Source organism: Abramis brama (genome assembly GCF_963993115.1).
Source record: "Abramis brama genome assembly, chromosome: 5".
Taxonomy (NCBI): domain Eukaryota; kingdom Metazoa; phylum Chordata; class Actinopteri; order Cypriniformes; family Leuciscidae; genus Abramis; species Abramis brama.
This window is the reverse complement of record NC_139967.1, coordinates 3,642,981-3,665,718: the sequence shown is the minus strand read 5'-3', so window position 1 is coordinate 3,665,718 and position 22,738 is coordinate 3,642,981. Positions and strand designations below refer to the sequence as shown.

General features: G+C 36.0%; 1 protein-coding gene and 1 long non-coding RNA gene across 3 annotated transcripts; one reads left to right on the top strand and one right to left on the bottom strand.

Annotated features, from left to right (window-relative positions):
- Positions 1-359: 359 nt before the first annotated feature.
- Positions 360-749, top strand: LOC311082592. Its single transcript, XR_014606147.1, has 2 exons — positions 360-470; positions 550-749. It is a non-coding gene; the product is annotated as an uncharacterized lncRNA (long non-coding RNA).
- Positions 750-5,065: 4,316 nt separating this feature from the next.
- LOC311082591 (zinc finger Y-chromosomal protein 1) lies at positions 5,066-22,335 on the bottom strand. 2 transcript variants are annotated; one of them, XM_084113520.1, is made up of 8 exons: positions 21,889-22,335; positions 20,744-20,840; positions 19,322-19,663; positions 18,404-18,553; positions 11,816-11,935; positions 10,863-10,997; positions 9,575-9,709; positions 5,066-6,716 (listed from the first exon to the last, which is right to left on the bottom strand). In XM_084113520.1, the coding sequence occupies exons 2-8, from the start codon at positions 20,808-20,810 to the stop codon at positions 5,401-5,403; spliced, it is 2,265 nt and encodes a 754-aa protein (XP_083969646.1). In that variant the 5' UTR covers positions 20,811-20,840; positions 21,889-22,335; the 3' UTR covers positions 5,066-5,400. The 2 variants fall into 2 exon arrangements, with proteins under 2 accessions (XP_083969646.1, XP_083969647.1); XM_084113521.1 differs by lacking the exons at positions 19,322-19,663; positions 20,744-20,840; positions 21,889-22,335 and adding an exon at positions 19,213-19,289.
- Between the last annotated feature and the right edge of the window lie 403 nt (positions 22,336-22,738).

Below are 22,738 nucleotides of genomic sequence, written 5' to 3'. Positions count from 1 at the left end.
TTAGTTATCGGGTAAAACTTGATTTTAATAATGTGTTAGTAAATACTGAAATTAACATGAACTAAGATTAATAAATGCTTTAGAAGTATGTCTCATTTTTAATTCATGTTAACCAAATGCTAACCAATGGAACCTTATTGTAAAATATTTCTTGTTGAACATCTTATTCCTCTCTGAAATATCATGTTACGGAACTAAATGGAATATAAATGCCATTTCTAATCGAACTTACATTTCAGCCCGGAAATGTGAACTGTAAAAAACATAAGCTCAAATAATTAAATTATTTGCTAAGGTTTGCATTGATTCTGATTTTAGTCGGGAATTGTTTCTGTGACATGCCGATGTGCTTGTACTGTTTTTTGTAGGCCGAACACCCGACCTGAACAAGGATGTCTTGGACAAGTTCACTGCCTTTTCTCTGGAGCAAGGCATTCTGCCGGAGAACATCGCCCTCCTGCCTAAAAATGGTAAAACATTGTGTCTATAGTAAGCAAGTAGCTGATGAATAACCTCTTCAGACCTGACCTGACCATCTTTTCTCTCTAGACGAGTGCCCTTAATGTGCTGATTTGAAGATCCTCTCTGAATCCTGATTCCTGACTGACTCATGACTGTAGTGAAACATTTAATGTGCCCTCTAGTGTTACACTCTCATAGCAGTCCCTTTATCCCTCTTAAAGTTCTTTTCATCATTTACTATCATTTCTTCATGAGTTTTTGGACCAATAAAATCTTTTTTGAATCTCCGTTATGTGGCTTTTTTATACTGTATTTTTAAGAGTGTATGTTAGCCTCATGATATAAACTCTTTATTGGGATTGATGGTTCCATAAAGAGTCTTTAACATCCATGGAACTTTTCCATTCCAAAAATTTATAGTGGAAAAAATTCTATGGAATCACAAAAATTAAGAGCATACTGTTTACTTTCACTGTTAAAAAAAAAAAGTTGCTGCCTTAAACATCCAAGTTGATTGTACTTAAAAACAATCAACTCTTTGTTGCTCTTAAACATATTGATGCAAGTGAAGAAAAAAGGAAGACCAGGCTGGCTCTAATTGTTCAATCTGAACGAAATACTAAAATGAAATCACATGGAAGTATGAAAATTATGTAATAAACAAAAATACAAATCATTTTTTTGTTTCTCAGTTGTTTAGAGTCCAGCTCTGCTCCTCCTCAGTCTCTTTATGAGAAACAATTTTCTTATAATTTGTCCAAAATATTTGACTGGTACCATATTCATATTAATGCATACAAATAATAAATCTTAGGGACTTCACAGTAAATTGCTTTGGCTAAAAGCATCTCCCACATGAATAAATGTAAATGGGAAGCATTTGCAAAAAGACCTTGAACCACACTTTCATAATAAACAGAGAATGCAGGAAAATACTTTGCCTTTTATTTCCTTTTTTATCATTTTTAAACAAATGTGAAGATACATCCATGACAACACAAAGTTCTGAACTCCTCTTTCCAAAGTGTTTACATCTACACTCTCTCTTTACAGATCTGTGTACAAAACAATAAGTTATAGTCCCATAGATTCCTACTTACATTTAACTATACAACAAAGTTTAAACGGTGACCAAATAAATATCTGCAGTATAAAAATGATCACAGGGAGAGGGAGAGGCCCGGGAACGTTAGGAGCAGTGACCGATTCCCTTCCCGACCAATGGCATCGTTTGAGCGAGAAGAACGCGTGGCCCTCATTACTAATGGTGCTGTTCGGACACAAACTGAGGCTTTTTCAAGTTCCTTTGGAAACCTCTAGCCAATCACATGCAAAGCTGGGTATGACATCATCCATCACAGGTTAGTGGAATTTTGATCCAAATTGATTCAATTAACGTTACATACACACACACAAAACAGAGCATTTCCAACATGATTTGCCGTGTCAATTCCAGTTTTTAGTTCGCCTTCGTAACTGTAAGGGATGCCAGCTTGAGTGAGGTCTGACGTCGACTATTAAGTCAATTAGTGGGTATCAGGAGGCGTGTAACTGCATTGACCATACATGAACACAGCCGAACAGTATCATCACTATGAACGGTCACTCGAAGTGTTAAAGGTGAGAGGTTATTGGCAACGGCAAACATATCTGATGCATTGCTTTGACAATAAACCAGGAAACTCTGCTAACACACAATCATACACATACACACAGAAATATGATGATTTCTAATCTTTTTGTAGTTAGACTTTTTGAATAAAAACTCATACTGCACGTTGTGTACACTGATGAGAGGAACGCTCGGCCTGATACTGTCAAATAGGGTCATCAAAAATGCTTTCGCAAGACATGATTGGCAAACTGAATCTAATATAGTGATAGGAATTCATATGGCTGAATCTCTCAAAAAATTTAAATAAAAATACACCAAAATTCTCAAGTCAAATTTCATCCCAAAAAACAAGAGATTCAAATAATCAATTATATTTTGAATCTATTTGGACTATTATTTTTTGCATTGTGACACTGAAAATATTTTTTTCTCATTTTTTATTTATTTTATATAACAGTAGAGAAAATTTAAATACCAATACTTGTATTGCAGTAAAATAATTTTTCTATTTTATTTTACAGTAATGAAAACACTATTTCAACATGAACAGTTGCTATTTTTAATTCTTATTTAATTCCAATGATTACAATTCATTTTTCAATGATGATATCATTACTGTAATCTAAAAAAAAAAAAAATGTACTGAAATACAATCATTTGTATTTAAATTAGCATAAAAGTAAAACAAAAAATACTACCATTATTTTTTTGTGTATCTCTCTTGATTGTTGGGTTAAAAATGACCCAGGCGGGCTCTTGACATGACAATTTAGTCAACATGTTTAGTAAGTTCTGTGGTCCCATACATCCAAGTGAAATGCATTTAAATCAGCTTACAACATGAGAAAACATTTACCCTTGCATGATTAAAATCTGTTACCACAGAATTCAAGCTTTCTTAAAATGAAAGAGGGAGCATCTGGTCTCATATACCCAAAATGCATTGCTGCAGTCTCATAGAGCTATGCTATGAATGTCCTGCGGTGGGTTCAGCGTGCGCTCAAAATGACCAACAATGATAGGAAAGTGAAGGCAGAGAACTGTGTTTAAAACAACTTTGTTCTGGAGGTGAATGGACTTGATCCAGCAAGTTAAAACTAAATTAAAAAGAAATGCAGCAGTAGAGATAGTTCTGCACAAACCTTAAAGGAATAGTTCACCTAAAGAAAAATTCTATCATTATGTATTTTCAAAGAGATTTTTAGTAAAATGTCCAAAAGTCTGCTTTTCATACCATATATATATATATATATATATATAGTGACTGAAAAGCACCAAAACGGACCAAAAAAAAGCAATAAAAGTAGTATATATGAATTTTATGTTGCTATATATATTCCAAATCTTCTGACTTCTAAGAAACAGAGCAAAAGTTAAAGGTATAGTTCACAAAAAATTTAAATTCTGTCATTTACTCACTCTCAAGTTGTTCCAACACTGTTTTAATTTCTGTATTAATAACAAAGTATTTTTTTTTGGTCCCCATTGACTTCCATTGTATTTGTTTCTACACTATTAAAGTCAATGGGGTCCAGAAACTGTTACCAACATTCTTCAAAATATCATCATTTGTGTTCAACAGAAGAAAGAACTTAATGCAGGTTTGTAACAACTTGAGGGAGAGTAAATGATGACAATTTTTATTTTTGGTTGAACTGTCCCTTTAATTCACATGAAAGCCTACATTTTTAGCAAATACTGAGTAATCGTATGACCATATGAACTACTATTATGGATTTTTTTGGTCTTTTTATGAGCTTGCCCTTTGTCGCTTTAATTAAAACAGCAGCTTAATGGGAAAAAACATGAATGTGATTGTGAGTAAATGACTTTTTCACTTTCAGGGTGAACTATTCCTTTCAAACATATTAGTCGTTCGTTACAGATGTAGTTGTTTGATTCTTCAACAGATCAGTCATGATAAACGCTTCCTGCTATCATTAAAGTTTTGAGAGACAACACATTCCCCATTACCCTGTCCTGGTCATACTAACATTGCAAAATAAGACTGAGTTTTTAGTGCCTATGGAAAACAGCCTGGTAATTTCCAACGTTTTTCTGAACATTAAAAACATTTCCTGGTGTCATCTGACAACGTCCACGTTTTTAAACGGCGATCAAGCAGACGGACATGCTAGTAAAGTGCAAGATTGAGTGAGAAATCCATGACATGGTCCTATATTCAAAAAGCATTTCAGAGAGTTTATGCGCTCGGAGGATTTTAGTTACAACACGCTTGATGACAGGATGAACGCAAGACTCAAAAATGCTTCAGGAATATGCACCTGATCCCAGAGGCTGGATGTACATATTAGTTTCATCTGTTAAGGTACACAACCAAACATAAAACGTCTAAAGTTAAAGGAATAGTCCACCCAAAACAAAAACGTCATTATTTACTCACCCTCATGTCGTATGCGGTTTTATTTCCTAGAGAAGAGAGGAAAATTTCAGTGTATAACACCTTCAATTTGGGGTTGTCCTCACTAAAATGTATCACGAATATAGTGCATAGTCATAAAGACTATTATTATGGTGCTTTTTAGAGCATTTATGATAAGAAACACTGGTAACACTTCACAATAAGGTTCATTAGTTAACATTAACTACGTTAGATGGCATGAACTAATAATGAACTGCACCTAAACAGAATGTATTAATCTTTGTTAATTGCAACATTTACTAACACTTTATTAAAATCTTGTTAGCATTAGTTAATGCACTGTGAACTAACATGAACAAACAGCTTTATTTTTATTAACTAACATTAACAAAGATTAACAAATACAGTAACAAATGTATTGCTCATGGTTAGTTCATGTTAGTTAATACATTAATGTTAACTAATGAACCTTATTGTAAAGTGTTAACGAAACATTTAATATTTATATAATACATTATCATAAAAATTTATTAAATTAAATATTAAGCCAATATAATAATGCAAAAAAGATTAACCAGGATATTCTCTCACTTTTTTTTTTTTTTAAATTAACTAAAAAATCCTTTTAAATTAACCTTTTACATTCCTTGGTAGAAAGAAAGTCTTGCCGGTCTTAACATGAGGGCGAGTGAATGACGACCCCTTACATTTTAGGGTGAACTGTTCCTTTAAGACTGCAAACCATGTGATCATTAAGCATAAAGCATGTTCATATGCACGCTTTCGCATACAGACACAACACACACACACACACACACACACGCGCGCGCGCTGCTATGCATGAGAGGTCTTTGTAAGAGTTTGCTAACATGAGGGATTTCGAATCAATGGTTGTTTAGTGTCTTTATGGAAGTGAGCAGGAGGAAGAAAAGGAAGGTGTTCATTCTCCCGGCACCATGTCTTTATGATGTCTCATAATGTGCTGGTTTTTCTCCGAAGGTCTCCGGAAGCCCTTCGAGCAGTACTGACAGCGGTGAGGATAGTCTTTAGTATGGATGGAAATAACGTGTCTTTTGAAGCCAGACGCGTCTCCCGTGCTGTAGTCGCAATACTGACACTGATACACACGCCTTTCCCGCGGACCCTTGGAGCCAATGGCTTTCTTTACCGAGGGCGCTGCTAACTGCGCCGCCCCTATAGTCCTCTTGGGGGCGCTCTTTTCTGTGGGCGGGGCTTGTGGTGGCGACGACTCGGAAGTGGGCGGAGTCGGTTGTTGTGGCGTTTGTTGTTGCTGCTGTTGCTCCTTCGTGTGAACGGATAAGATGTGCCGGCTGAGCACGAACGGATCAGCGATCTTAAAGTTGCAGTGGCGGCACTGGTGCAGTTTCTTAGCTTTGTGCGACGCGGAGTGTTTCTTAAGCTCGGACGGCCGGTGGAAGCCTTTCCCGCAGATGGCGCACTTGTGCGGATAGTCTTTAGTGTGCACGGAAATGACGTGCCGTTTCAGGTCGCTGGAGTTGGAGCTGCGATGGTCGCAGTGGTTGCACTGGTGTCCGCGAGCGTCCTCGTGTGTCGTGGCGTGTTGCGTTAGCTCGTCCTCCTCGGCAAACGTTTGACCGCAGCGTTCGCAGCGAAACGGAAGCTCGCGGCTGTGCTTCGTTTTCACGTGCGTTTTTAGGTTAGACGAATCGGCGGATTTGTAATCGCAGTACATGCACGAGTACGGCTTCTCGCCGGTGTGCGTGCGCATGTGTTTTTTTAGCTCCGACGGGTGGCGGAAACCTTTCCCGCATTCCACGCATATGTGCGGGAAGCTCTTACTGTGAACGGCCAGCAGGTGGCGATTGAGCAGCCCTTGCTCGGCAGTCTCGTAATCGCAAAACTTGCATTTGTGCGTCTTTGCCGTGGCGGCAGGAGGAGAAGGTGACGCGATTGCTGTGGGCGTTTTCTGTTCGCGGTGGTGGTGCTGGAGACGGTGCGAGAACAGCGCCGCCTGCTGGTGAAACTCTTTACCGCAGGTCTCGCATTCGAACGGCGCTTTGTTGCTGAGCGCGTGGACCTCCATGTGGTTGTGCAGACTGGCTTTTTTGTTGGTGGTGAAGTCGCAGTCCGTGCACTGGTACTTCTTGCGACTCAACACGTCCTGGTGGTGGTTGCGAGTGTGTCGCTTCAGGAAGCCGCGGGATTTGAACTTCTTACCGCACAGCATGCAGGGGTAGACCGTCAGAGGCTGTCCGTACGGGCCGATGATGATCGCTGGGGAGGAATGAGAGATACGGACAGTGAGAGGATGAAGGAAAATCTGATTTGTAGCCAATAGCTGATATTATGCAGATAGAACTAAAACTATTAAAAGAAGCATTTATGAAATAAAATATATTAAATTCAATTCACATTTATTTGCATAGCGCTTTTCACAATACACATCGTTTCAATGCAGCTTAAAACATACAGAAAATGGTCCACATTATACTTTAGAGTGATCTGTTATCAGAGGTAACTGTCTAAGTTACGTATTTTCAAAATGTACATATACAAATCACAGTTAGCTAAAATTGTATTAATTTAAACAATGTAAGAATTTACGGCAGAAACAATGAGCTCATTGATATATGCATTAGATGAAATACAAACTGAAGAAAAATGTTGCCTTGACACTTAACTGAAATGCATTTAAGTTGAAGAACTAAAATTACTAACTGGAAACTGGAAATAAATAAAAACACATAAATAAATTAATAAATTAAAGTTATATTTAATAAGTTATATTTACAACCACATATGAAAATGAAAACTGAATATATATATATATAAATAAATAGTAGTAAAATAACACTAAATACAACATACAAATTAATGATGGCAATTTACATTTACTTTATTTATTTAATTCCACCAGAAACCTTTTGAAAACCTTTGAAAACATGTTAGTTACAAATGGTCTTATTTTTTCAACATCAAGGTAAAAATTCATATATTTTTACAAAGGCAAAATGTATATTTCTGCTGTGACTGGTCACATTTCTTTTAGTTTTTCACCATCATTTTGATTTCACTAGATCATTTTAAATGGTCCCGCAGTGCAATAGATAAAAGTATAAACATACCATGTAATCTCTTACTTAACCTCAACAAAAACTGACTGTAGTAATGATAGTAATTGTAGTAATTTAATTAGTAATAATTAAAAAACTTGAAAAAATGCTTTTTAAAGAGTTTCAGTGCATCACACTATAAGACATTTCAGGTATTGAGCTGATATATATATATATATATATATATACACACACACACACACACACACACACACACACACAAAATATAGGCACCACTGATAAATGTGTGAAGTTATTGGTCATTCCATCAATGTTTAGTGTACATTTTAATTTGCTTAGTGAATTTTAAGTAAACATTTAAATAAACTTTATTAAAAGAATAGAGAATTCTTATTCTCTATCATTAAATCATCTTTAATGATCAGACACTAAAAAAATCTGTTGACCACTAATCAGAATCATAATAGGGCTGTCAAACAGGCTGAAAAACTAAATTATTTTTTTTTTTTACTTATATTATGCCTTTTAAATAAAAATTTAACTTGAATATCGGCAATATTTCAGTTAAGGGAAAAAAGCTTTTGGCTCATCTCCTGAGGCCACAAGAGGGCGCAATGAGCGAAATATTAATGTTGTTTATTAATATAACAACATTAAATTGTTTATTTAAAGCAATTAAATAATGACTGTCTGTAAAAAGTGCACAGCAATTATAATGCTATATAAATTTCATAAACAATTATGAACAAAACAGCATATTTTAATACAAAAAGCCAACGCGCTGATCTAGCGCTTGTTAACATAGAAAACAATGGAAAAGTGGTGCAGAAAATGTGTTCTGTGTGAACGGCTTGGTTCTGGTTTTGACGTAACCAAGATCTTCTCTGCATTGAGCGTCTCTATTTCTGCAGTGTTTTGAATGAACAACGCATCAGCGCCACATCTAATGGGTTCAACTGGATAGGCAAACAAAAACATTAAACACAACGATGACTCTTGCAACATCATCACATCTCGTGCGCCACTGATAAGGCTGCCTGATGCACACCTAAAGCTCAAATGCACCGTGTTTGCATATGAATGTGGATTTTTATTTTACATTTGACGAATATTTGAAATTTTAATTTTAATTTGGCATAACATAACATCATAACAACAATTAAAAAGCTTTGATTTTTCTCCATATAGTGACTTCAATGGGGGTTGAAGGTCCAAATGTGAGTTTCAGTGCAGCTTTAAAAGCTCTACAAGATCCCAGCCGAGGAATAGAGAGTTTTATCTAGACAAACCATCGCTCATTCTCTAAAATAAATAAATAAATAAATAAATATATATATACACTTATACATATATGCACTTTTTAACCACAAATGCTGGTCTTGCACTAGCTGTGATGCGCCACGCATCACGTAATCACGTTGAAAGGTCATGCGTGACGTAGGCGGAAGTACCAAGCTAGTGTTTACAAAGTGAATGTGCAAAGACTAAGTCAAGTGCCCTTTACAATAAAATAAAATAAAATAAAATAAAATAAATGGTAATACAGGATGATTTTTGAAGTTGGGAGGAGAAAAAGAAATAGAGTTTTTCACCCAACGCTACATTTTTGAACGCGCGTGACCTTTAAACGTAATTATGTAATGCATGAAGTCATGGATGTGCAAGATGAGCATTTGTGGTTAAAAAGTAAGTAAGTAAGTAAGTAAGTAAATAAATAAATATAAATAAATAAATAAATATATTTTTTTGTTTTTTTGTTTTTTTTGTTTTAGAAAACGCCCGATGGTTTGTCTAGATACGACTCTTATTCCTCGGCTGGGATCGTGTAGAGCCCTTAAAGCTGCATTGAAACTGCAATTTGGACCTTCAACCCGTTGGACCCCATTGAAGTCATTATATGGAGAAAAATCCTGGAATGTTTTCCTCAAAAACCTTAATTTATTTTCGACTGAAGAACGAAAGACGTGAACATCTTGGATGACATGGGGGTGAGTAAATTATCAAGATATTTTAATTCTGAAGTGAACTAATGCTTTAAGCAGGTGAGTGTGCTAATACCTGTCTGGACCTGTCGGGGTTCAGCTCGTCTCTTCTTTCCGTGTTGCCGGTTGAGTTTGTCCAGTGCATCCGACTCGTCGATGTGCAGTAACGCGCTCGCTGCTCCGTTACGGTTCTCACAGCCCTCGTCCGCACCTGCTTATGACAGATACATCAGCATAATCAAGAATTATTTATGATTAGAAGAAACATCCTAATGAATGCAAGATCACAACGGTATTGTCCTTATAAATGCTCATATCAGTCAACCACTATAATCAAAGACAACATGAGTGCATGTTTCTGCAACCCAGTTTCTACTTCCAAACATAAAAAGCTTTGAATGCCAGAAAAAAGATATGCATAATTAAACTCAGATTAACCAGCACCTCCATCACATTTGACATGAATGTTTCTAATGTTAGTCCAGCACATAAAAGAAAGGGTATTTTGACATTTCATTACTGCTGGGTTGACAATATCAGTTTCTCGATTTTAATTGGCTCTCATTTTGACGAACTGATATTCCAAGAATCAATCTTTTATTCTATGCTGTTTTCAGCTGATGCGCGAACATACACATTATTTGTAGCGCCTTCCATCAATAAATCAAATAAATCAAAAATATACTTTTTGCCTTGTTACTTTTGATATGAAAAAAGTATTTCAAATTCCGTCAGTTTTATCACGAAATTCAAACAATAAATGTCGTTTTGATTTTCTTTAATGTGGTGAGACACTTTACCCGTTTAACATCTTCTTTATTTAACGAATGTTTGAATAAATCCGTCATGACAGTCAATGTTTAAATGTTTCTATTTAAAAACAATGAATTGGAGTAGAAACATATATAATAAAAAAGTTGTTATTATTATAAAGACATTATAAAAACTGTTGTAAATATGCAATTTAAATGTTTGTATACATTTTTATTTGACTGTTTATTATTATATCTAAAAAATAAATGGCAATTGAATTTAATAGTTTGGCTTTGTGTTGTTAATTTTAAACTTTAATAGTATAGAATTATACCAAATGACAGGGTTCCCTGTATAGTTACAGCATTAGTTGAGATTATTTTCCGTAGAGAAAAATTGACATGTACTGTACCTGATATATATTCAAATTAATCAAATGGAGAATGAAACAAATCATGAGTCAATAACCCAGCCCTACATTTCATGATTCCTGCATGCAGGCATTGTGTTGTTTGTAGTCAATAGACACAGGGTTATTTAAGTTCCCGTTTTACTACATGATCTGGGTTTGTAGTGTCAGTGACATGAGGAAGCGCTTTGAGTGTCCTGACCGTATGCAGCTGCCCACGCAACAGGCATGAAGTCCTTGCTCAGCGCAGTGCCATCATACGGCCTGTCATGAGGAACCGGCTCCTCGCCTCCAACCACCACCTCCATGTACACCTCGTCCGAGAGCTTAGAGCCTCCTGCACACACACACACACACACACAACACGTCACGTCAAGCTGATGCTCAGACCTAAATATTCAATAACAGTGTCGGAAATTAAATAATAATGTTGGCAATGACAATTCAATCCTTCAAAGTTTCATCTTTAAAAACATATTGCATTTTGTAACTTAGTAAATCAAACAGAAGTACATCTGGGACAATAATAACTGGTTCGACAAGTTCCCAGAAAGTTACATAATTTGACATTTGCAGAACAGAAAGAATGAAGCAATTTGAGCAGAAACTAAGAGGCTATTTGAGCGTTTGCAGCCGATAATCAAGGAAACGTGTTATGAAGAGAGACGGGCGGAGATTACTAAAACCTTAAATCACAGTGTGAATTACTTTATACCAGTAATGCTATACATCACAATATAGTTATTTATGCTGGAAATCATGTTTGAATGCCTATTTTTGGATAATCCAGTGAAAGAAATACTGAAATAATGTTAACTGGAAGAAAAAAGAAAAAACATATATTTTATGTCAGTTACTTATCTAGGCAATTATTTGTAGTTTGTTGAATTACTAAAATTACTAAAACTGAAATAAAAATAAGAACTAAAGACATAAAAAACTAGTAAAATAGCCTGTTGTAAGCATGTCCATTTATTGTTATATTAACATGCTAAGTAATGATTTTGCTCAGCAACCATAAACAACAAAACTTTGTGTTGAGCTCATATATTCAATGCATGCAATTAAATCTGCCTCGGTATAAACGTCAGACCTGATGCCACATATCTACTGTTGCATTGTGTATAGAGTCACACCGCCCAGTAAAAGTCTCACCATCAGTCTGTGTATGATGACCGTCTCCCACAGACATGTAGACCATCTTCTCTCTCAGCGGCCGAATCACAGGCTCAGCCAGAGCGACGGCCTCATTCTCACTGAGGTCCACCGTCTCTCCTGTGCACAAATCAAGCATCAGACAATTACTCACCTATCTGGTGTTATTAAAATGACACACAGAACCCTGGACCACAAAACCAGTCACATGTCGCACTGGTATATCTGTGGCAATAGCCAACAGTACATTATATGGGTCAAAATTATCGATTTTTCTTTTGTCAAAAATCATTAGGATATTAAGTAAAGATCATGTTCCATGAGGATATTTTGTAAATTTCCTACCGCAAATACATAAAACATTTATTTTTGTAAGTGAATGCAGCACAATCATGAACATAAACTGAGAACTTTAAAGGAGATTTACTCAATGTTTAGATTTTTTTGCACCCTCAGATTCCAGATTTTCAAATAGTTGTATCTCGGCCAAATATTGTGCTATCATAATAAACCATACATCAATGGAAAGCTTATTCAGCTTTCAGATGATGTATAAATCTCAAAAAATTTACCCATGTGACTGGTTTTGTGGTCCAGGGTCACAAATAAGGGCTTTTTAGGGATGCACTGTGTTTACCAAAACATGTTTTCATTAGGGTAAATGAACTCTGTATGCTGCTTTAACATCACCCACTGTTTCAGTCAGCCCTCTAAAATTATTTCAGCTTTTTGATGTTTCGGACGTGTATTTTCCGATTGCTGAAATTTGCATCACTAGGGCTGTTCCCGAAATCTCCCCCTATACACTTAAAGGGATATTTCACAGCTGGAAAGATGAATGTGTATTTAAATTGGGTCATTTATGTAGTAGAAATGTGAAATTATTTTAGAAGTTGGTGCCTTCTAGACTGAGAAAAGCCAGAAAATGTATTTTTGGCTCATGTGGATGAAAGACAACAACTCCCAGAATGCACTTGCTTCCCTGCCCTACGAGGACACTCAAGCCACGCCTACCGGTTACAGAGGGCAGTGTCGGGAGAAATGATACACCTCGACTCGAAACTGAAAAGACGGCGTTTTATCGTGAGATCCCCCTATGGGCGGGTTGAACACATGCGGGACGAGCTCCTCCTACTGGCTGGAGTCTCTCGCCTCTGGACAAAAGAGCCTTCGATGATGATAAATGATGATGTTTGCGTCATCTGAGGTTTTTTTCCAGACACACAATACAGAAATCTCTCGTCTCAGGGGGACATGAGGGAGGGAAGCACGGTCATTCGAGAATACTACCGGGTTTCTACTGATACAAAGCTTAATGCTAATCGGTGAAGTATCCCTTTAAATATGGCACAATTTGTAGTGGTGTCCGAAACCATAGTGCACGTTATCGAGTGCACTCAATCTATCCCACAATGCTCTGCAATAATGAGTGTACAACTGATTTTTATACATTTTCCAAACGCTGTTCCAATGTGGCTACAGAGTAATATCATGCAGGTATAAATTCCTTTTTTATTGATTAAAAAATTGTTTAATTAAGGTTTATACATGCTAGTTTCCATGAAAGAGTTTAAGATAAATCTTCTCATCTGGAGCTGCCAGTTTGATAAATTTCAAATAATTATTAAACAGCAAGCACAAACTATGCAAAAGCGACAGCCCTTCATTCATTCCTTCAAGTGGACTATATTAATGGAGTAATGTAGGGAATAGTGGACTATATTAATGGAGTAATGTAGGGAATAGTGAATGAAGGTATAGGGGGCGATTTTGAACAAAGCATGGATTTTTTCTGATCTTTACTTGCCCTGGCAACATTTTCAGTGGCAAAAATGAAAAATGTCTGGATGGGTCCCAACAACTACCTCACAATACGATACAAATTCTCATGATCATGATGCATATCATAATTGGATCACAAGTGAAGCTGTGGCAAATGCCCAAGAAAGACCCAGCATGTCCACCAGAACAATGAATCTGCAGTTTCAGTTTGAATTTCTGTCACACATCATAGAAGAAACTCTGATCACCACCACATCACCTCTGTTACTTCTTACTGAACTGAGGGCCCCTTCATCATCAGCCCCTATCCAGTGATGAATTTTAAACAAAAAATATTAATAATAATTTTCCATAATTGAAGTAAAGTGGAAATCAAATAAAATACAAATATTAGACAAAAATCTTAAAGTGAAATAAATTATAATAAATAATAGTTTCTATTTAATTTTATTTTAGTTAATATTATTTTAATTAAAGGTACAATATGTAAGATGTTTGTAATAAAATATTCAAAAACCACTTGCACAGTGTGATATATTTCATGCAGTTGTGTACTTGCATTATCCCAAAAGTTCCCAAGGATTTGTAAATCCAGAGAAATTCCAGTTTTAATTAATGGCTCGTCCCTTGTCATTGTCGCATATCCATTATGTAATATCCGCACTATTCTCGGTTTCCGTTTGTAGAAACCATAGAAATATATACATAGATTCCTCATTAGCGGATCTATGTGAGGATCTATGTATATGTGTATACATATATATGTGTGTATATATGTATATATATATATATATATATATATATATTAGGGATGTCCCGATCAGGTTTTTTTGCCCTCGAGTCCGAGTCCGAGTCATTTGATTTTAAGTATCTGCCGATACCGAGTCCCGATCCGATATTTCTATAATGCAAAAAAAAAAAAAGAGCGAAAAAAACAGATCCAGGATGTTCCTTATTTTTTATTTAATTCACCTTATTTTAACATTCAACAACTGGTTGAACAATCAAGTAATAAATAAATTCTTCACTTTTGGACTTTAGTGCAACAGTAAATATTAAAAAAAAGTCTAATATATAAACATATAGCACCTCAACTTAAAATATCCGGTAGGCATGTAAACAAATAAAAAATAAAAGTGCCACAGTGTTTGCAAAGCCAGTAATGTGCTTTTAGGAACTGCACTCCTAACTCTTACGCCGGTTTCACACTGCACTGTTAGCAGAGCGTGCAGCGCGTATTTTTTTCGCCGCCCATGTTAACAGATTAAACCAGGCTTTAGAGCATTCACACCGCGCGCAGAGGCGGCGCGGCAGTGCGTAGCAGAGCAGAGCAGGAGTGCCGTGATCGTTTCGGCGCCGAGTCTATTTTTGCTGCGCCGCTTTTGCTGAATTAAAGTGACAATACATTGATCATGGCCAAAATACACCGCAGTTTTATCCAAAAAGTGCATTGATGATATCTATTGTGTTTTAAACAGTCAATCAAATGACCAACAGCAATTTAAAAAGAAAACAAATGTCCAAAAACAAACTTGTTGCCATAACAATAAATACAAAGATGAACCAAAAGTTATATAAATGAAATTATTAATAAAATAAGCTTCTTGACAAGTCTTTTCTCTTAAATGTATTTGAAAACGAAAAAAAGCAATGCCAACGTATCCATTATAGACTCTGTCTGTACACAACCCGCGGATCAGCCGCGCGTGACAAACGCTGCCAGTATGAAAGCAAAACGCGCGTGTCCTGCTCCTGCTCACCATATGCACTGCTCCTGCGCTGCTTACACTCTAATAACGCGTGCAGTGTGAAACCGCCGTAACTCTGTGTCACCGCATAATAGAGGTGTTAAAAAATAATGAGAATATAAATACATATATATCCGAGTCCTGATCGGGAGGTAACGTCCGATTCCGATCGAGTCTGAAAACACGCGATCGGGCCCGATTTCCGATCACGTGATCGGATCGGGACATCCCTAATATATATATATATATATATATATATATATATATATATATATATATATATATATATATATATGATACAATATCTTGCACACCGCTGTTGTGTCGTTCAATCATCATGGTTCACGATTATTGATTGCGAGTACAGAAAATCAATTTAGTGAAGCAGGCTTTGGGACAAACGGAGAAATAAAACAAGGATCAAAATTGGCGTGGCGTTTTGGAGATGGAGAGATCTTTGCGACAAACTTGGACTTGTTCTGTCCACAGAGAATCCGCTCTCGCATGTGTTTTAATAGACAGGTAGGCAAATATATATTATTTATTGTACACATACAGTTATATTGCATTTTGTTTGTACTTTAGTAACAGTGACCAAATCTATGGCAGTGAAATTAAATACAGTATGTGTTGCACAAAAATATTTAGCCATTAGCCTATTTGCAAATACTGTGGGTTTGTTCAAATGTACTTTTAGTACGAATGTTTTTAGTGTAAAACTGCGCAGCATTAACCCACCAAATCAGTAACAGGCTAAATGTAAATAAATAGCATTACATTTCAGGTTCCTTGCAGCTAATTCATTACGATGACATAAAATAGTGTGATCAAACGTTCAGGTAATACAAAAACTAATTCATTAGCTGATATGTAATTTTATATGATTCCTGTATACAGGCCACCAGAGCAACATACAGACTTTATCAAAAGAATTTGCTGATTTTCTATCTGAATTAGTACTGGCTGCAGATAAAGTCTTAATAGTTGGTGATTTTAATATCCATGTAGATAATGAAAAAGATGCATTGGGATTGGCATTTACAGACATTCTAAACTCTATTGGCGTTAGACAACATGTGTCAGGACCTACTCATTGTCGTAATCATACTTTAGATCTAATATTGTCACATGATGGAATCAATGTTGATGGCTTGAAACTCTGCAGCAGAGCGATGACATATTAGATCATTATCTAGTCTTGTGTATACTACATTTATACAAGGCTGTGAAATCAACTCCTTGTAACAAATATGGTAGAGCTATCACTTCTGCCACTAAAGATTGCTTTATAAATAATCATCCTGATCAGTTTCTAGTCCTCGGCATCCCAGAAAGATTAGAAGAACTCAATGTCACAACAGAAACTACTGACTCCTTCTTAAAGAAGATAAAGGAAAACAGTCAGATGCCGTGGAATAACAAACACACGCGCACCCTCAAGGGAACAGCCTGAAAAAAAAAAAAAAAATGGAGCACAGCTGGAAGAAAACAAAACTAGAGGTATTTCGCATTTCGTGGAAGGACAGTGTTAGTGCATACAGAAAGGCCTAAACAAAAAACTGCTAGATCTGGGTTAGGACATTTCCAAACAGAACAGCAGAAATTACTTTATGAATGTCTTTACTTGCAAGTTTGAATCAGATGAGAAAATTATAACCATGCAACCGTCCACTACAGTATCACATCAGGGCCGTGCTATAGACCCCCTGAGGAAAAAATCCATTATATCTTTGCTATAGAAGAAAATAGTTATTAAATCTCTTATTAAAAAACGCAACTTGATCCTAGAGAACTAGTTAATTACAGACTTATATCGAATCTCCCTTTTCTGTCAAAAATACTAGAAAAAGCAGTGTCCTCACAACTATGTTTCTTTTTTGAAAAGAAATGGAATCTGTGATGATTTCCAGTCAGTATTTAGACCGTTTCATAGTACTAAAGCTGCGCTCAGAGTTACAAATGATTTGCTCTTATCGTATGATCGTATGATCGTGGTTGTATCTCTGTATTAGTGTTACTCGATCTTAGTCTTGCATTTGATACTATCAACCACAACATCCTTTTGAATAGACTCAAATTAGATTGCCATTAGTGGAATTGCATTGACATGGTTCAAATCATACTTATCTGACCGTTATCAATTTGTAGCAGTAAATGAAGAGATGTCTTATCGATCACAAGTTCAGTATGGAGTACAGCAAGGCTCAGTACTAGGGCCGTTGCTGTTCATCCTGCACATGCTACCCTTGGGAGATATCATTAGGAAGCATGGCATTAGTTTTCACTGTTACATTGATGATACTCATCTCTATATTTTTTGCGCCCTGACGAAACAATTCACTAAATTTACGGAATGCATACTTGATATAAAAATTTAGATGAATAATAATTAGATGAAAAACTAACACTTGATGGCTGCTCTGTCAAATCGTTGTCGTCGGTTAGGAATCGTTGTCGTTGGTGGGGTTGCTCTTTAATGCCACTTTTTTCATTTGAAAGCCACATTTCTAACATCTGTAAAACCACATTTTTCCATCTTAGAAATATATCTAAACTACGACATAAGCTGTCAATGACAAATGCAGAACAGTTAGTTCATGCGTTCATGACCTCAAGGCTATATTAATGTAATGCTCTACTGGGTGGTTGCCCTGCACACTTAATAAACAAAACTACAGCTGGTCCAAAACGCAGCAGCTCGAGTTCTTACCAGAACCAGGAAGTATGACCATATTAGCCCGGTTTTGTCAAGAATAAAGGTATAAATAAAAGTGACAGTGAAGTACTAGAATGACTAAACAATTAAAGCTAAATGGAAATATAAAAGAACAAAAACTAATATAATTTTTTTTTACAAAAGCACATCAAATTACTAAAACTTTTTAATATAGTTCTAAAAAGAAAAAAAATGGAAAAATAAAATTTTACAAAATTAAAACATTGAAAATTACACAATAAATAAATGCCAAAAAATGCCAAAATATTAACCACAACTATAATAGTATATAAATAATACAAAAGTAACACTGGCTCAATCTCTTGTAGACACTTGACTCACCAAGGTCGTCCTCTCCCGAGTCTGCTTTAAAGATGTAAACTTTAATGACTTCCTGTCCGTCCTCATCTTTCTCCACCTCCTGGTCATCTATCGCTCCCTCTACCGTCACCTCCTCGCCGTCTCCCGACACCATCTTACCAGCGTCGTCCACTACACGAAGGAAGAAAGACCAACATTATGAACAGATCATTCGTTTTATGACAGAAAAACTAATGAAGAGAAATAAGTCCAAAAAGATCTAATAGAAACAAACACAAACAAACAACTGACTCAAATGAACAGCAAATAAACTCTCAGCTAAGCGAATGAACTAGTTAAACAATAGAATAAATTAATTAGATAGAAACAAATGAATAAATGAATGAACAACGAACAACAAAAACTAAACTAGCTAGTTTAGTTGTTTATTCATATTTTATTCTGTAATTCATATTAGTTTAGTTGTTTATTCATATTATCATATTATTAGTTATTTATTTATATTATTATTTAGTTATTAATTTAGTTGTTCATTTATTCAACAAATTAATGAATGAATGAACACAAGAACTGATTAATAAACAATGACAAATAAACTGGACCCTTACTGAGTGAACGAAAAAATTAATGTGAATGAACTAGTTAACCAATAGAATAAATGAATTAGAAACAAATGAACAAATAAATGAAGGAATTAACAAAAAACTGATTGGAATAAATTAAGAACGACAAATAAACTGGTAACTAAGTGAGTGAACAAATTAATTAATTTACCAACAAAATGAATGAACGAATCGATGAACGAATGTATGAATGAATAAATTAATTACAGGAGATCATCAGGTAGTCTCCACAGCTGTCCGAGTCGTGTTATGAACAAATGAATGAATGAATGAATAAATGAAAGAAAGAAAGAAAGAAAGAGAGAGAGTGAATTACAGGAGATCATCAGGTAGTCTCCACAGCTGTCCGAGTCGTGTTCAGGGTCCAGGCCGTCCTGCTCTCTCCCCTCCGCCACCAAAACATCCTCAGTCATCTCTGCCATGGCAACACCATCCTCCTCTTCCTCTTCCTCCAGTGACATCACACAGGTCTCCACGGCAACGCCCTCGTCGTCATCGCAGTGCACATACTCGGCAACCACGTCCTCGACGGCGTCCTGGATGACAAGCTCGTCGGAGGAGAAGCCCTGAACCGACCCCCCCTCCCCCTCCACCTCAGACACCAGCACTGTCTCCTGCAGCTCCACCACATACTCCTCGTCTCCAGCACCCCCCTCGCCTGCAACACACACACACACACACGCATGCTCGCTTAGTGCCTGCCAAAACTACTGCTCAAAGAAGTTTGATAACTAAACCACAACTCATAATGACCAACTGGAATGGTTAACCACAGGTTACTAGATTTCCCCCAAAAATAAAGTAGTATATATATACACATACATATTTATAAAATAAATATAAATATAATATATTTAATAATGAATAATAATATTTATTATATTATTATTACTACTACAATAATGTATATTATGTTTTAATTGTTGTCTAATGTTTTATTACTGTCAAAAAGCAGACATAAAAAGGTTTATATATATTATATATAATACACTATAAGCATAAATATATTTCTAATTATATATTATAAAAATATTTTTGAATTTGATAATATTTTAATTAAATTGAATAATAAAAACATTAGATGACAATAACAACATAACATAATTTTTTGTAATAATAATAATAATAATAATATACAATATTATCAGAATAATATTATCATAAAATATATATTATTTACCATTTTATATCTGCTATATATAATTATATGTAATTATTTAATACATATAAACGTATATTTATAATATATATTTTTGTTATAATAACATAATTGTTTTAATTTAACTGTTTAAAAATATATAATTATTATAATTAATTATGATGATAAATTATAAAAAACTATAGATTAATTTAATAATATTTATTAAAATATATTTTTGTTGTGAGTTGTGGCATTTGATGTTTTTAATTTAAATAATGAAATATAATAATTTATATATATATAAATATATATAATATATATATATAAATATATATTATATATATATTATATTATGATTATAGTTATAAATATACAAAATTCTAGATTTTTCTTATTTATGCAATCATATTCATGTCACATATGCCATCGTTATGCTAGTGTACATCTAAAAGTTTACAAATTGTTTTCATACAAATTTCAACTTAATAATCTTTCTCTTCTGTGAACAAATGATCTCTAGAATGGGAATGACACAACATTAGCATTATGAAAGAAATCATAAGCTTAGAAAGGACAGACGTCTGGTGTGTTTATTACCTGAGCCATGCAGTATAATCTTCGGCTCCTGGGAGCGGAGAGCAAGCCTTGTCACCTCCTCATCCATCGTCTTTATTCTTCATTGGCCACGGCACAACTAACACAACAAACAACACATACAATTAATCATTTAACCAAACACAAAATGACCAGCTATTACATATGAAGAAATTAGTAAAAACAGAATGAAGCCGTTGCTTTCTGGACAAGGGGGATCATAACAATGTGAAAGGGTTCAAGAACTAGTTGTCATATTGTAAACATTCAATGGGTTTAAAATGGATGTACACTTGAATAGACACACACAGACAGGCATGCATGCATGCATGCAAACAGATAGACAGATAAATATGGAGGCAGAAAGACAGGCAGACTTACGAATATGCCTAATAAATATGAGCAGATTATTGACGGACATGCATGTCCCTTAAATTTGCAAATGACTGCGACAAGATGAGTGACTGGAAATTGCAACACACATATTATTAGCACCAATAAATGGTTGTGCATTAGGTGTGTTATATAAAATGATGCAATGCATTATAAATACAACGCAAAATGCATTAAAAGCTTTATGCATGAGAGGAAACACATGAAGCTTCATGCAATTTGAGAAGAATATATGTACCAGCCATAGACTGTAAAAAAAAAAATAGGTAGCAGCGCGCGCCGAAGCTTCCCACCCCCCGCGCGCGGAGAAAAGCAGCGAAGGCTTCCTCGTATTTCAGCACCTGAAACCGGACATAAACATGGCGCCTTGTTGTGGCCATAATTTTTCCCCTTCCACTGAAAACAAAACCCCGCCATTTTGAGCCATAATACACCGCGCGTTTAATTCCCACGCATACATATATTACACATATGCGAGCACGCGCTCTCAGCTTTGAAACAAAGGGGCGTTTAGTGTCGCGCGCCTGTGCGTGCATGCAAGAGCATTTATAAACAATAACCCTCCCCCAGTGAACAAGGCCTGAGTGCGGCCTGCGTAAAGGCCCGGGGCCCGGCGGCCAATCCGAGGCCTCGCGTCTCCAACAACATAATGCAACAAAAACGTGCAATTTCAGTGCATTAATCCAGCGTGCGCGTGCAACGAGCTTGCGGGATAAACCTCGCGCGGACTGATTCACCAGTACATGCGCGCTTACCATAGATCAACGCACGGGGCGGCCTCCAGATTTTCCCCGGGCAGGCAGGCCGTCGGATTCCCCCAGACTCGGGCAGGGTTGGATCGGGAGTTAGCGGGCGTTGGGCGGGCCGCGGAGTGCGCAAGGAGGGCGGAGCTCCACACACACACACTTCAGCCCGCAGCTTCTCCACAGCGCGCGACCCGCCGTCAACGCGACACGTCACTGCGCAGAGTCGCAGGAAAACGCGGAAGGCCGATGATGAACAACCGTTTACCCAGCCAACGCGAAGCTAACAGAGACAATTTCCCATGCAAAGTGCATAAGCATGCTTTAAACTGACTGTTTAACCTTCACTGACCGACGAATTCATGTTAAAGATCTATGTTTCCATTGTTGGCCCTTAAAAGTGCCCACTGGTTGGGTCATCCCATTCCCATGCACTGCGTTTTCATGCCCACTGGGACCCAGGAAGTCTCCAGTTTTAGAGCATATTCTTCAGACCTTTCCAGGGACACCAAATGTTTGGAAATTTCACCATAACAATAACTCTTCATTGGTTTTTCAAAATGTCCCGATATTAATTTAGTAATCAAATTTAGCACTTTTATTGAAATATTATCATATTTTGTAATTATAATTGAAATCTGACAAATTTCCTAATTGTCATCAATCAACATCTCGTGAAAATGCTATGGGGTTTCTAAACAATATGACTTTATGTTTCAAAACAGAGCATTGCTTTCATACATGTAGAAGACATTAGGACTTAAATCATGTTTATTAGGCATTTTGGCAGACACAGCAAGTGAATAGTGAAAGTGAAAATTGTACATCAATATTCCTATAAAATATTAGATTATTATTAAAG